General features: G+C 47.9%; 1 protein-coding gene across 2 annotated transcripts in view; it reads right to left on the bottom strand.

The window, feature by feature from the left end:
- LOC147022589 (sorting nexin-15-like) overlaps nucleotides 1–16422 on the bottom strand; it is a 59770-nt gene extending 43348 nt beyond the window's left edge. Inside the window, exon 1 of one of the 2 annotated variants that reach the window (XM_085887307.1) lies at nucleotides 16106–16422. In XM_085887307.1, coding sequence (XP_085743433.1) covers nucleotides 16106–16204 — 99 coding nt within the window. In that variant the 5' untranslated portion in view covers nucleotides 16205–16422. The remainder of the gene's footprint in view (nucleotides 1–16105) is intronic. The other variant, XM_085887306.1, reaches the window with a different exon arrangement.
- Between the last annotated feature and the right edge of the window lie 482 nt (nucleotides 16423–16904).

The following is a 16904-nucleotide window of genomic DNA, read 5'->3' as shown; positions in this document are numbered from 1 at the left end:
CTGGAAGCAACGTTAGCACAAACATTGTACGTCGAGAGCTTCATTAAATGAGTTTCCATGGCAGAGCAGCTGCACACAAGCCTAAGATCACCACGCACAATGCAAACCTCACCACCATTCGGCTCTGGAGTGATGAATGACACTTTCCCATCTGGCAGTCCGACTAACGAATCTGGGTTTGGCGGATGCCAGGAGAACGCTACCTGTCCGAATGCATAGTGCTAACTGTAAAGTTTGGTGGAGGAGGAATAATGTTCTGGGGCTGTTTTTCATGGCTCGGACTCGGCCCCTTAGGTCCAGTGAAGGGAAATCTAAACGCGACAGTATACAATGACATTGTAGACGATTCTGTGCTTCCAACTTTGTGGCAACAGTTTGGGGAAGGCCCAACAGTTCATACCCATCATTTTGAAATGAAATGTTGGACGAGCAGGTGTCAGTGATACTGATATCAGCATATCCGAGTTTTGTATTGTGTGTGTGCTGGCTGCCCTTTGTATCCAAATAACTCGACCAATCACATGAAGCATGCAAAGTACTTGTAGTGCAGAAGCTGCTGCCCAAGCAGGGCTGTGTTCCGTTAGCAAGCGGCTTGCTATCGCTTTCCAAGCCAGTCGTTCCATATCAACCGCTTTGCAATCCGCTCACGTAGCCGCTCAGCAAGCGGAGCAAGCGATTAAAAGCGGTGCTTCATTGTGTCAGCAAAAAATTGTGGCTGTACTCAGATTCAAAACAATACTACAACCGATGTTCAGAGCATTCCTCCGTCATGTAGGTATACTCATAATCCATACCACCTGGAAAAAGCCATTCATGTCTGCCGACGTGTCTGTCTGTCTCTGGAAAAATTTACACTTTGTACTTACGTCTCTTAATTATGTTCGATTTGAACATCAGTTGCACCATAATTATGTCTATTAACTGCATGGTATGCCTACCCCATGCAGTCTTGAGAAGGACTTGGTGTGAGCCAAGGTTTTTGTTTTTTTGAGGTTTTTATATATATATATATATATTTTTTTAACTTTAGTCCAATATGGCTGCCAGACCACGTGACTGATGACGTCATCTTTATCAAACCATATATCCCATGGGTAGTTGATCAATTAGTTAAATTTTGCATTGATCGGTTAGGCGGTTTCTCCTACGAAAATTTTTCAAAGATCTTCCCTTCGATCCAATATGGCTGCCAGACCACGTGACACATGATGGTCATTTTAATGAAAATCCTGTTCACATTTCAAGTGAATCAGATGAAAATTGAGGATTTCGGAAATTTCAGCCTATGTTGACCTTTTTGCTGATGTTGGCCTCAAAAATAATTGGTGGTTCAATTGAGTGGCCTGATCTGCAAATTTTCTTCAAATATCAAGTCAATCAGATGAAAATATACAATTTTAGAAGTTTGACCGATGTTGAACTTTTGGCCTATGTTGACCTCAAAAGAGCGACCGCAATATCACATGGTCATGTAACATGTGGTAAGGTTTGAATTTCCTCCGCTGAACAGTTTTCGATGTACGCTCTTAACAAAATGCAGACACAACATACGCCATACGTACGTAAGCTACTGATTGCTTAACCCTGATTTTCGTTTCTCGAGTGCAGGGTAATTACAAGGACAACAAGGAAATCGAACACAAGTGGAAGCCATTCAGCCCATCATGCATGCGCGAACACCACACCAACCCAATATCATCATCACCAATCTATATATTAATACTGAAGGACCAATTTTGTGCTCCTCCTAGCGGTCGCGTCACGTTTTTCTCGGTACTGTGACCTGAGAAGTTTTGACACGGTGTTTGTACGTCAAAGTAGACACGCGCACAAATCAGGGGACTTCTTCACAAGGAGTAGTGTACAAGGACGTTTTGTAGGCCTCACTAGGTAAGGCCGTGGAGTACATCGACTGGGATCCGGCTCTTACAAGACGCCACTGGTTGTCATATTGGGCTCATGGAACGGAATCCGTCCGTGACGGGGTTTCGGCTAGTTTTAATTAATGAAAGAAAAGAAAAAAATTGTATTTGTTTTTGTTGTTTTTGATGGGTTTTTTTGTATTTTATATTTGTTGTAATTTTTCTATGATTATAATATTTTTTTTCCCCTCTTTTCTCTCCCTCGGAGAGGGGGCATGGGCTTGGTTAAAAACACACATCAACCACACAACCCCCCTTAACAAGACTCCCACCAACAGCACTCTGTACACAATCAATACTCAAACTACCTAAAAGTCCTATCAACATCCCCATACCCCTCTATCCCCATAACTTCCAGGTACTGATCTAATTCTAATTTAAACTTGTCTACTTTTTCTGCTGCCACAACCTTTCCAGGGAGACCATTCCATGCATTAACTACTCTGAGTGAAAGTCCCCGACCTTACCACAGTCTTAACTCTCCTCCTTTTACTCTCAAGCTATGGCCCTGGTTCTGTCACTGTCACTGTCTACTCTGTTGAATAATTCATCTTCACTTATTTTATCGATATCTTTCATTATCTCAAACATCTCGATCATATCTCCTCGCAACCGCCTCCTTTCTAGTGAATAAAGCCCTGTCTCTTTCAGCCGCTCCTCATATCTGAGTCGAGCTCGGCCCAGAATCAATCTAGTAGCCCTGCGCTGAACCCTCTCAATGGCATCTCTGTCCTTCCTGAGTTGTGGTGACCAAAACTGCACACAATATTCTAGATGTTTCCCTCACTAGATTCCTGTACAATGTTAACACCACCTCTTGATTTATAAAGGATCCCCCTCCTTACACAGCCTAAAACCCTGTTTGCTTTCCCTACAGCTGCCAAGCACTGCGCTGCCTGTTTACCTCCCATATCTATTACCACCCCCAGATCCTTCTCCCGTGTGACACGCTCCAAAATTACCGCTTACATCCTGTAATCTCGATTTTCATTGTTCTTTCCTATCCCCAACACCTTACACCGACTCAGGTTAAATTACATCTGTCAATCTTTTGCCCAATCAATACAAGTATCAATACTCTCTTGTATCTGATCACCACCCGCTCTGCTATCCACCTCACCTCCAAGCTTTGTGTCATCCGCAAATTTGGAAAGCTTACCCTTTACCCCACTATCCAAATCGTTGATGTAAATAATGAATAGTAGTGGTCCGAGTATTGATCCCTGCGGGACCCCACTACTTACATCCTCCCAGCAAGACATCCTCCCACTCACAGCCATCACTAAAAACTTCCTATCACTAAACCAGTTTGCAATCAAATTATCGACCTGACCAGCCACTCCACAAGCCCTCACCTTGGCGAACATACCCCGATGTGGTACCTTATGAAATACCTTCTTAAAGTCGCGATATACAATGTCTACTACCTTTCCCTCATCCACCCAATCAGACACTGCTTCATAAAACTCTGAAAGATTTGTTAAACAGGAAATACCTTTGGTAAACCCATGCTGACTACCTTTAATTAGTTTGTATTCATTTAAATGTCTCCAACACCTTCCCCAACACTGAAGTCGAACTAACAGGTCGAGAGTTTCCCAATTCTTCACTGGATCCTTTATTAAACAATGATGTTACATTTGCTACTCTCCAATCCTCCGGTACCTGTCCTGACTCCGGTGAACGATTGAAAATATCAGTTAACATCTCACTTACCTGCTCAGCCACCTCCATCAATACTCTCGGGTGTATATTATCTGGAACGGAGCCTTATCCACTCTTAGATTACCTAGCTGTTCCTTTACTTCCTCCACTCCAACTCGGATCTTCTGCGAAAGCCCTTCCTCACCTCCTCGATAGATACTCTCAGCTGTTGGTAATTCTCCTGAATGTTATTGTGTAAAAGTTGAAGAAAAATACCTGTTTAATAAGCCTGCCATCTCACTTTTATCACAAACCACTCTCCCGGTGATATTCCTCAATGGGCCCACACTGGTCCTAACCTGTTATTTTCCCCTGAAAAACTTAAAGAAAGCCTTTTTTTTTGGATACCTTGCCGAGGCTCGTGAGAGAGCTAACGGACAACGCACAGCAAGGGGGGCATAAGACAAGAGGGGAGGGAGTGGGTAGGAGAAAACAGTGGGGAACAGAGACATTAGGAGATCTGTTGAAGGGAGAGGGATGGGACGGGGAACATGGGGAATAGAAGATGGACATTACAGGGACTTAAAAGGCGGGGAAAAAGAGGAATGAAAGAGTGAAGGTGAGCAGCGATTCGTGATTTTGGTAGTTTTACCAGAACGGGATTGTTGGCGGACCTTGAGCGCCCTGTGGTGGGGACAAATTGCAGAGAGAGAGCAGGAGGGGGGCGAGGTGGAGAGGAGACGGTAGAAGACAGAAAGACCACCGACCAACCTGCAGTGATTGAGTGAGAGGCCCAAAGACTCAGCTTCATTGTGGGAGATGCCAATGATCCGAAATGCCTTGGTTTCTACAGCGTGAAGCCGAGAAAGGTGGGAGGCAGGAGCACCAGCCCAGAGGGGAGAGCAGTACTCCATCAGGCTGCAGACAAAAGCTTTGTCAGTGGTCAGGAGCTCAGGTGGGCCGAGGAAGGACTTTGCACGACGGAGAATTCCCAGTCGGCGACTCACTTTTGAGGCGAGGTTTGAAATGTGGCTTTCCCAGGAAAGGTCATGGCAGACAGTGAGACTCAGAAGCTTGAAAGAAAGGACTTCTTCCAGAGGATTGTTGAGAAAGTGGATGGGGGGGTTCTAAACGGTCCTTTTGAAGAGACATAGTGAGAGTGTTAGATTTGTCTGGATTGAAAGACATGTTCCACGTGTTGGACCAGATCTGCAGTGAGTGAAGAAGCTGCTGCTTGCTGATCTGAGGGATGACACATGGTGCGGCAGAGGGTGCAGTCATCAGCAAAGAGATATAGAGGATTTTCCAGAGAGTCGGAGAGATCATTGATGAAAACCAGAAAAGGAACAGGGCCCAGAATGCTACCTTGAGGAACTCCAGCCTGGACAGGAAGAGGGGATGAAAGAACTCCATTTAGGGCCACACGTTGACTGCGACAGGAGAGGAAGTCTGCGAACCATGAGTGGAGATGGCCTTGGATACCATGGGAAGAGAGTTTGGTGAGTAGGGCAGGGTGCAAGACTGTGTCAAAAGCACGTGATATGTCCAGGGATACGGCTCGGATTTCCTGTCTGGCATTGAGGACCTCCATCCATTGTTGAGAGAGCAGAAGCAGCATATCCAGGGAAGAGTGACCTGGTCTGAAACCAAATTGATGATCGGAAACCAAGCCATTGGAGAAGAGGAAGGATTTGATGTCTGAAGCGATGATGGATTCCATAACCTTGCTGATGATGTGGAGAAGTCTGATTGGTCTGTCGTTGCAGGGATCTGTTTTTGCAGCTTTTTATGCAGGGCAGGGATGTTTGCTGATTTCCAAGCAGATGGCAGATGACCTTGAGCAAATGAGAGGGTGAATAGAACAGAGAGAGGGTGAGCAAGAGCAGAAGAGCAGGCTTTGAGGACACGTGGGCTGATGCCATCTGGATCGGTTGCAGAATCTGAGTCGAGGTTTGACAGCAAGCTCTCCACCTTGTCAGGAGAAAGGACACAGAGTCCAGGGACAGTTGGGTGCGACTGGGTAAGGTGGGTAGAGATAGTGATGGGTTTTGGACACAAGATTTAGCTGCAAACACCAAGTTTAGGCATTCAGCTTTTTCACGTGCGGTATTAGCAGTGCGGCCATTTGAGGTAAGGGGGGGATGGAGGGGGAACATACACCAGAAACAGATTTGATTCGACGCCACCAGGATTTTGAGGAGGGAGAGAGGTTTGAGAGTTCAGACTTGAGATTAGAAAGATGTTGTTTTCTTGCTCTCCTGAGGGTAGATACACACTTGTTCCGAGCTTTGTTGAAGGAACTGAGATTACCCTCAGTTTGGATTTGTTTTCCATGAGGCAAAGGCAAGTTGTTTCAGGACAACTGCCTCACCACAAGCTTCAGTGAACCAAGGGCGGGAGGAAGGGTAGGACAACTGAACACGAGAGGGGATAAATCTGTGCATGAGGGAGAGCAAGTTTCTTTGAAATAATTCCCAGGATGAGTTGATGTTGGAGAAAGTAGATAGATAGAAGACCAGTCTGTAAGTTTGATGGCTGCTTGGAGACCCTGCCAGTCGGCTTGACTGAAATGCCAGACTCGAAGGCGGTGAGGTGGTTCTCTGATAATAGCCAGAGAGATGTCCACTTTGACAAGAACGTGGTCCGAAGAACCGTTTGGAGTGGAGGAAGAGCAGCAGATATTGTCAGGAAAATTTGTCAAAATCAGATCCAGAAGAGATGGAGTACCATTGGGTGAGATCCGGGTAGGGAAGTTGACCGATTGAGTCAGTCCCAATGAGTCACAGAAAGCTTTTGCTGAGGTGCCATGGCAGGTGAGAGAGGTACCCACACCTCGCCAACTGGCATGATGACAATTTAAGTCGCCACATATGAGGAAGAGAGAGTTTAGATGAGAAGATAGAAGTTGGTCCATGTTTTCGGAGAGTGAGGTGGAGATGGACTCATCACTGTTAGGTGGACAGTACAGTGCACAATGCACACATAAATATGAGGTGGGAGTGGAGGGGAAGCCATAGCAAGAGGTATTCCTGGTGGTGTGGGGGAATGAGGGCAGTGCATGGAGAATGAGGAATAGAGTCTTTGATGAAGAGAACAACTCCTCAACCAGGACGAGGCTCAGTTCTGTCATACCGGAGGAGGGAGTAACCACGGAGAGATACTTGGGAGTCAGACACGTCATGGGGGAGGAATGTTTCTGTTCGGCAGATTATGTCTGGTTTGTCAGTGGCAACCTGTATGGAAAGATCTGAAAGGTTTGAGCGAAGGCCCCGGATATTTGAGGTCCACACTGTTAATGAAGAGGGAGGGGAGGAGGCTTTGGGTGCAGAGGGTGGGAGGGGAGAGGGGTAGGACAAGGGATGAGGAGGGAGGTAAGGAGGGTTGTTGAAAGAGTGTGGGGGATTGCAGAATAGCTTGGGGAGGGGGCCGGATGAGGAGGAGAAAAGACTCTGTGGTGCTGGGGGAAAGGGAGGACAAGAGAGGGGAAAAAGGCAGTTGAGAATTTGAGGAGGTGCAGTGAAGAGATGGAGGTGAGAGGGCAGTGGAAGGAGGCAGCTTTGTGGATGAGAGGGGGGCAACTTTGAGAAGGATAAGTGAGGGGGATGAATGGTGGGGGAAAGGTGAGGGGGGAGTTTTTGAGAGAGGTGAGAGGGAGGCTTGGAGGGAGAAGAGTGTGATGGTTGCGTTGGCACTGAAAATGGAAAAAAAAATATGGTTGATGGAAAGTGAACATTCATTGCAAACTGGGTTTTTTTTTTTTTAAGTTTTTGGTCAGAGATGCGATTTAACACAATTCTTGAGGAATGCAATAAAGGCGAATTCAGAGAATGGAGAGAAGAAACGCTGTAACAGTTGGATTTTTCAGGCAAGGTATGAAGGGATGGTCGAATTGAGAGCAGTCTGTTTAAATCTGGACTGCTCTGGACGCTGGTGCTCAAGCAGATGGTGGCGAACCCTATCGAGAATTATCCGAGCAAAGACCTTGCCCGGCACTGAGAGCAGCATCAACCCTCGGTAGTTGTTGCAGTCTTGGCGATCACCCTTCCCTTTCCAGAGAGGGACAACAAGGCCCCTCTTCCAGTCAGTTGGGATGATGCCTGTGTTCCAGGCAGAGCACAAAACTGCATGCAATGACACGAGTGCAGCATTTCCACCAGCCTTGAGAAGTTCGGCATGGATGCCACAGATCCCTGGAGCTTTGCCCCGTTTCAACTGGTTCACCGCAGCCCGTGTTTCCACAAGCGTAGGTGGACCACAGTTGATTCGAGGGTCAGCAACAGGGATTGTAACACCCTTGACGTCCAAGTCGACAGTTGGGGGATCAGCCTGGTACAACCGCTCAAAGTAACCGGCCCAGCGGGGCTTCACTTCAGACTCCTCTGTCAAGAGCCTACCACTCTCTGCTCGAACTGTAGTGCTCCGAGGGATGGGCTTGGATGAACGTAATGCGCGAATTCCCCTGTAAGCGGGACGAGAATCACCTGTCCACAGGTGATGCTCTACGCCCTCACAGATTTCTCGCACATAGGCCTCCTTGTCCACCCTCAGTGCACGTACAGTTTTACGCCTCAGCTCCCTGAACAGCTCAGCTCTGCCATTCAGCCTGGCCCTGCGACTCTGGTCAATGGTATCCAGTGTCCCTTGAGAGACAAAATTCTTCTTTGCCCTGCGGTGAGTTCCAAGGCATCCACCGGCAACATCAAGGACGGTGGTCTTGAAGGCGCTCCACAACTCTTCAGGACCCCCCAAAGCGCCCAGACCCCCCAAGTGTCCACTCAGCCTGTTCGCAAACTCCTCAGCTACTCTCTCATCCCTGAGCTTGGCAACATCCAGTCTCAGCTGGGATGGTACCATTCTCCAGGATTTAAGGTGCAGCTTTAGAGTTGCTACAACAAGCCTGTGGTCAGTATTGACGAACTGAGCACTCCGGTAGACCCTGCAGTTCTGGATCATCCTCCAACAACCGTCAATGAGGACATGGTCAATCTCCTTTGCCACACCGCCAGCGTTGGAATACCAAGTCCAGCGATGAGCTTGTGGGCGCTGAAACCATGAACCAGCCACCCGAAGTCCATGACTTCTTGCAAAGTCAAGGAACTTAGTGCCATTCTGGTTCATAGTTCCTGACCCATGGGGACCAACACACACCTCATAACCGTCCCTATCAGTTCCAGTCGATGCATTGAAATCCCCCAAGACTAGAAGTGTATCTCGTCTGGGGCACTGATCAACCACAGACTCGAGTGTGGCGTAGAATGCATCCTTCACGGTGAGATCACTCGCCTCAGTCGGAGCATAAACAGAGACCAGGGAAATGACACCTAAGGAGTGACGAATCCTTAATCTCATAATACGCTCGTTGACCGGTGTTACCTCAATTATCATTGGGCTCAGCTTATTGGACACAGCTACAGCAACTCCTTGGGTATGGTAACCATCAGAGCGACCAGACCAATAGTAGGTGTAACCACCCACCATTATCTCGCCGCAATCCGGTCTCCGAACCTCAGAGAGAGCTGCAATCCCGATGTCCAAACGCTTGAGCTCAGATGATAACAGAGACAGGTGATCATCCTCTCTTAGGGATAGGACATTCCAGGCACCCACCCGAAGGGACCGCCTCAGGTTAACCCAAGGAGACCGCCGTCTGGTGGACGACACCTCAGCACCACTCCGACATACTCTCCCGCAATCTGACCCAGGGATGTTACCCCGTGGTTTCCCTCCTATCAAAGATTGGGGGTCCCGAAGGCTTTGCCCCAATCCCGTCATCCGGTGAGCTGCCCTGTGAAGGGAAGCTGCACAGGAGGTACTCCCACGGAGTGGGTTTTCAGATTTTTTTGCGTTTTTGCGTTTTGCGGAATGAAGGGTTTTACGGTGGCTGGAGTGCAAATCCTGCCACCAACCTCCTAATAAGAAGTGACCCAACTGCAGGAGGACGTCCGCAGACACAGTTGGGCACTAGATATGGATGGCCGTTGGCTCACAAGGAGCTCCTCCGCCCTTTGACAGGTTTTGTTTTTAATCCTGCTGGGTGTCCATATCCAAACACCCTCCTCACCAGAAACCTGGTGGGGGAGACGGTTTAGTCGCCGACAACCCGACCATGGAACAGGTTAGTACAGGTTTACATGGTACCTGTAGCAGGTCACAGATCGAACCTGACCTGACAGAAGAGGTCAACGATTGACCGTATCCTTGCACTTCGTGTCCTCACCGAACGCAGACGAGAGTTTCGGCAGGGGCTGCTTGCAGCCTATGTTGATCTCTGTAAAGCGTTCGATTCAGTGAATCGGGATGTCCTCTGGAGGATTCTTGGTCTTCGTGGGGTGCCACCAAAACTGATCGATCTGATGTCTGAACTCTACTCTGGTACTGAGAGTGCTGTGAAGTGTGGTGGTACCATCTCTGACTTATTTCCAGTTGTTACTGGAGTTCGTCAGGGATATGTACTTGCCCCCACACTTTTCAGCACTTGTATGGACTGGATTCTAGGGAGGATGTCGGAGAGATCAAGTTGCGGTGCGTCATTTGGGAATGTCAAGATCTCGGACCTTGACTTTGCAGATGATGCAGTCATCTTTGCGGAGACTTTAGACATCCTCTTGGGGGCCCTCGAGGTGCTGAATGAGGCGTCGGAGCCGTTGGGATTACGGGTTTCTTGGGTCAAAACTAAGATCCAGGCTTTCGGTGATATCTTGGATGCTGCTGTCCTGTCTGTGTCTGTTTATGGTGAGGATGTTGAGGTCGTGGAGAGATTCACTTACCTTGGCAGTGATATTCATGTCTCTGCTGGCTGCGAGTCAGAGGTCAATAGACGTCTGGGTCGGGCCTGGGGAGTCATGGATTCACTGGATCATGGGGTGTGGCGCTGCCGGTACCTGTGCGGGAGGACGAAAGTCCGAGTCTTCAGGTCCTTGGTACTTCCAGTCTTGCTCTATGGGTGCGAGACTTGGACTCTGACCAAGGATCTGAGACGGAGACTTAATTCCTTTGGTACCAGGTCTCTTCGGAGAATCCTTGGCTATCGCTGGTCGGATTTTGTGTCCAACGAGCGGTTGCTGAGAGAGACTCGGATGAGATTTGTTACCTGCATAGTCCGTGAGCGTCAGTTGCGGCTGTATGGACATGTGGCTCGTTTTCCTGACTCTGATCCTGCTCACCAGATTCTCTCAGCGAGGGAGTCTCATGAGTGGAGGAGGCCAGTGGGTCGACCACGTGCCTCATGGTTGCAACAGGTTGACCATCATCTCAAGGAGATGGGGATGGGTCTGGCATCTGCCTGGGGGATGGCCAGACGGAGGCCCCTGGAGTACCGGCGGAAAGTGGACGCAGCGACGTGCTGTTCTGGCACATGCTCCCATACCTGACCTGACCTGTTTAAATCGTAGAAGTGTTGTGCATTATGAAACAGTGAAGAGTGCCACACAGGTGAAAGAGGAAGATGAAGCATTATAAGAGATCGTTTTTGTTATTATTATTAATGTTTGAGAGAGTTTTCAACAGATTAGGTCATGGAAGTGTTGTAGAAAACATCAAGGAAGAAGAAGAAGAAGAGGAGGAAGAAGAAGAGGAGGAGCTGAAGAAGAAGAAGAAGAAGAAGAAGAAGAAGAAGAAGAAGAAGAGAGACTTGTGAGTGAGCAAGGAGAAAGGTAGCGTTTTTTTTGTTGTTGTTTGTTTGTTTTTGATTTAAGATAAGAAATAGAGTGATTAGTTGGGAGGGATGGGGGATGTTAGGAAAGTGGGGAAGATAGAAATTGAAGGTAATGGGGAGAAAAAACAAATAAACACGATCGTACACCGAGGGGAACCACTGGGCCTCAAGCCTCAAGGGTAGGCCTCGAGCATGTGGGAAGACAAAGGCAACAAAATCTCACAAAATAGCATGATTTTTGAAACAAAACCGAACTAGGAACACACAGTAACATGTTGGTGAGAAAATAACCAGTTAAAATGGGACAGATATCGACCGGAAACTTAACTTTGAGATCGTCAGCAGAGAGCCCTGAAGGAGACCTGTTGATGCTCCAAACCCAGAACCGGAAAGGTTATGTTTAATATATTTAGCCATGTCCTTCTCATACTCTCTTTTGGCTTGTTGAGTTATTTTCTTCACTTGCATGCGTTTACTCCGATAGTGATATCAATCTCACTCCAGTCCTGTTATTTTATACCTAATAAATACCTTCTGCTTCTCCTTCATAGTGTTCCTGATCTCACTACTCAACTACCCTGGTCTCTAATCCTGTCCTCCAGTTACTCTGCTCCTTCAACCATGTCTCACTCACTGCAACTATATCATACTCCTCGCGATCAACTTTGGCTTAAAGCTCTTCCATCCGATTATTAATTTAAACTTCTGGCATTGGTATGGAATATATTTAACTTTTCCCTTCCTGAACTTCGATATTCCTGCCTCGCCTTACTCATCCCAATTACTTCATCCGTTCCTTCCTTTATAGCTTCCCCACCCTCCGTTGACCTAAAAAAGCCTGAACTCATTCCTCAATTCACACTGCAAACCTTGCTGCCCCCTTTCTATTCAATATTCGGCCATCATTCCAGAAACACTCCATTTGTCCCTTAAATTATTCCCACTGCTTCTTAAATGGAAAACCTCCCTCCTGACACCATTCTTCCAGCCATTGGTTGATGTCTATTGCTCTGCTCATAATTTCTATATTGTTTCCTAATCTTGGGAGGATCCCAGGAAACATGACCTCACAACCCTTTTGCTTTCAGCCGCTTTCCCAATATCCTGTGTGTTTTTCAAAACCTCCGAGTAAATTTTCCCGACATCATTCGCACCGAGGTGGACCACAACCAACTTCTTCCTGCCGTGACCCAACACAATATCGTTTACCCTTCCTCCAATGTCCCTAAGGCCTAGGTCACATTTGCCACGGCGGCCGTGGGGTCTCCAAAATCTATGGCCACTAGCAATTATACGGCGGCCGCAGTATTTCCACGGTCACACAATGTAGCAGTCACATTTGTTTTTATTTTTCGGGGAGCTGCACGGCGTATTGAGGCCTAAATCACATTTGCCACGGCGGCCGTGGGGTCTCCAAAATCTATGGCCACTAGCAATTATACGGCGGCCGCAGTATTTCCACGGTCACACAATGTAGCAGTCACATATGTTTTTATTTTTCGGGGAGCCGCATGGCGTATTTATAAATTGTGGAGACCGAAAATGTGGGGTTGCCATACGGTCTTTTATTTGATGTCACACGGTGACCTTAGGGCGTTCCTGCGGCGGCCATAGAATTTTCAAGGCAGACGCAAGGTGCCCGCAGGGGGGCCCTAAGGCGAACGTGCGGCCAGACGGACGGTAACGAATGGGTTAATTTGTTTTAATTTTTTTTTACCAGTTATTTTTTTTTTCGGCTTGTCGTTGGCGCAGTGGTTAGGGCAGCGGCTTGGGATCCAAAAGGTCCTGAGTTCAAGCCCCGTTGGGCCACTGAATTAATACACCAGGGGGTTGACTCAGCCTGTCATCCTTCCGAGGTCGGCGAAATGAGTACCAGTGTACTGGGCCGGTGTATACCCCGGTTAAAATAGGTGTACCATATCCCTGTGTCGTAAGAGGCGACCAGGGTTGCGTCAGGAAGGGCATCCGGCGTAAATCATGTGCCAAATCACTATGCGGATCGGATGATCTGCTGTGGCGACCCCTAACGGGAGCAGCCGAAAGGAGAAGAAGATTTTTTTTTTTTCGGCTTGTCGAATTGCTACGGCGAACGCAGAAATGAAAAAAAGTTATAACTCCGTGTTATAATTCCACGGCGACCTTACAGCCTGTAAAATATAGCCATACGGCGTAGGGCCACCCTGAGACCACCTCAGAAACTCTGCGGCCACCGCACGTTTTTGTCAATTCAGAGGGCATACGGCCACCGTATCCTCGCCGTAGAGCAAATGTGACTTAGGCCTTAGGTCTTAGAAATTGTGGAGACCGAAAACGTGGGGTTGCCGTACGGTCTTTGATTTGATGTCGCACGGTGACCTTAAGGGGGCCCTGCGGCGGCCATAGAATTTTCAAGGCAGACGCAAGGTAGCCTCAAGGTGCCCGCAAGGCAACCGCAGGGGGGCCCGAAGGCGAACGTGCGGCCAGACGGACGGTAACGAATGGGTTAATTTTTTTTTTTAACCAGTTTTTTTTTTCGGCTTGTCGAATTGCTACGGCGAACATAGAAATGAAAAAAGTTCTAACTCCGCGTTATAATTCCACGGCGACCTTACGGCCAGTAAAAGATAGCCAAACGGCGTAGGGCCACCCTGAGGCCACCGCACGTTTCTGTCAATTCAGAGGGCGTATGGCCGCCGTATCCTCGCCGTCGAGCAAATGTGACTTAGGCCTAACTCCCGCTCCTTCTAAACTACACAGAATTCTGTCTGCAATCTTTCCTTCAGAATGAAGAATCTACATATTTAATAATCTCATCACCCACAAAAACTGTCTCCCATATCTCATTTCTAGCAATTCCAATTACTGCACCGTCGCCACCGCCCGCACCCGCTGCACCTCCGCCACCACCATTGCACAGTCGCCACCGCCCGCACCCGCTGCACCTCCGCCACCACCATTGCACAGTCGCCACCGCCCGCACCTGCTGCACCTCGGCTAATCCTCGTTAATCACTCACTCCCACAATTCCTTCGCCGTCACACTCCTCGTTAATCACTCACTCCCACAATTCCTTCGCCGTCACACTCCTCGTTAATCACTCACTCCCACAATTCCTTCACCGTCACACTCCTCGTTAATCACTCACTCCCACAATTCCTTCACCGTCACACTCCTCGTTAATCACTCACTCCCACAATTCCTTCACCGCCACACTCCTCGTTAATCACTCACTCCCAAATTCCTTGTCACACTCCTCGTTAATCACTCACTCCCACAATTCCTTCACCGCCACACTCCTCGTTAATCACTCACTCCCACAATTCCTTCGCCGTCACACTCCTCGTTAATCACTCACTCCCACAATTCCTTCACCGTCACACTCCTCGTTAATCACTCATTCCCACAATTCCTTCACCGTCACACTCCTCATTAATCACTCACTCCCACAATTCCTTCGCCGTCACACTCCTCATTAATCACTCACTCCAACAATTCCTTCACAGTCACACTCCTCGTTAATCACTCCCACAATTCCTTCACCGACACACTCCTCGTTAATCACTCACTCCCACAATTCCTTCACCGTCACACTCATCGTTAATCACTCACTCCCACAATTCCTTCACACTCCTCGTTAATCACTCACTCCCACAATTCCTTCACCGCCACACTCTTCGTTAATCACTCACTCCCACAATTCCTTCACCGACACACTCCTCGTTAATCACTCACTCCCACAATACCTTCACACTCCTCGTTAATCACTCACTCCCACAATTCCTTCACCGTCACACTCCTCGTTAATCACTCACTCCCACAATTCCTTCACCGTCACACTCCTCGTTAATCATTCACTCCCACAATTCCTTCACTGCCGCAACCCTCGTAAATCACTCACTCCCACAATTCCTTCACCGTCACACTCCTCGTTAATCACTCACTCCTACAATTCCTTCACCGACACACTCCTCGTTAATCACTCACTCCCACAATTCCTTCACCGACACACTCCTCGTTAATCACTCACTCCCACAATTCCTTCACCGTCACACTCATCGTTAATCACTCACTCCCATAATTCCTTCACACTCCTCGTTAATCACTCACTCCCACAATTCCTTCACCGACACACTCCTCGTTAATCACTCACTCCCACAATTCCTTCACCGTCACACTCATCGTTAATCACTCACTCCCATAATTCCTTCACACTCCTCGTTAATCACTCACTCCCACAATTCCTTCACCGACACACTCCTCGTTAATCACTCACTCCCACAATTCCTTCACCGTCACACTCATCGTTAATCACTCACTCCCACAATTCCTTCACACTCCTCGTTAATCACTCACTCCCACAATTCCTTCACCGCCACACTCTTCGTTAATCACTCACTCCCACAATTCCTTCACCGACACACTCCTCGTTAATCACTCACTCCCACAATACCTTCACACTCCTCGTTAATAACTCACTCCCACAATTCCTTCACCGTCACACTCCTCGTTAATCACTCACTCCCACAATTCCTTCACCGTCACACTCCTCGTTAATCATTCACTCCCACAATTCCTTCACTGTCGCAACCCTCGTAAATCACTCACTCCCACAATTCCTTCACCGTCACACTCCTCGTTAATCACTCACTCCTACAATTCCTTCACTGTCACACTCCTCCTTAATCACTCACTCCCACAATTCCTTCACCGACACACTCCTCGTTAATCACTCACTCCCACAATTCCTTCACCGTCACACTCATCGTTAATCACTCACTCCCATAATTCCTTCACACTCCTCGTTAATCACTCACTCCCACAATTCCTTCACCGACACACTCCTCGTTAATCACTCACCCTTTGCTGACCTGATTTACGTTCATTCTCCTCGCCCACCGTGACTCACCTTCATCACTACCTTGTACTCTGTGTGGCCTTTGGGATGGAGACGAACATCGCGAACCTCGTACAAATGTGTCGTGTCGTCAACACCCCGGCGTGGCATGGTGTCTCTCTCTTAACGCGCGTGTGTGTCTGTGTCTGTGTCTGTGTCTGTGTCTGTGTGTGTCTATATATGTGTGTGTGTGTGTGTGTGTGTCTATATATGTGTGTGTGTGCGTGTGCGTGTCTATGTATGTGTGTGTGTGTGTGTGTGTCTATATATGTGTGTGTGTGCGTGTGCGTGTCTATGTGTGTGTGTGTGTGTGTGTGTGTGTGTGTGTGCGTGTGTGTGTGTGTGTGTGTGCGGGTGGGCGTGTGTATCTACGTGTGTGTGTGTGTCTATGTCTGTGTGTGTGTGTGTGTGTCTCTGTATGTGTGTGTGTGTCTATGTATGTGTGTGTGTGTCTATGTATGTGTGTGTGTGTCTATGTATGTGTGTGTGTGTCTATGTATGTGTGTGTGTGTGTCTATGTGTGTGTGTGTGTGTCTATGTGTGTGTGTGTGTGTGTGTGTCTGTCTGTTTATATGTCTATGTATGTGTGTGTCTATGTGTGTGTGTCTATGTCTATGTATGTGTGTGTGTCTATGTGTGTGTGTCTATGTCTATGTATGTGTGTCTATGTATGTGTGTATGTCTATGTATGTGTGTGTGTCTATGTGTGTCTGTGTGTGTCTATGTGTGTGTGTGTCTATGTGTGTGTCTATGTGTGTGTGTGTCTATGTGTGTATGTCTATGTATGTGTGTGTGTCTTTGTGTGTCTGTG

This window comes from Eptatretus burgeri, chromosome 7, assembly GCF_056783735.1.
Source record: "Eptatretus burgeri isolate ZD-2024b chromosome 7, Ebu_testis_v1, whole genome shotgun sequence".
Taxonomy (NCBI): domain Eukaryota; kingdom Metazoa; phylum Chordata; class Myxini; order Myxiniformes; family Myxinidae; genus Eptatretus; species Eptatretus burgeri.
This window is presented reverse-complemented; position numbering and strand designations above follow the sequence as displayed.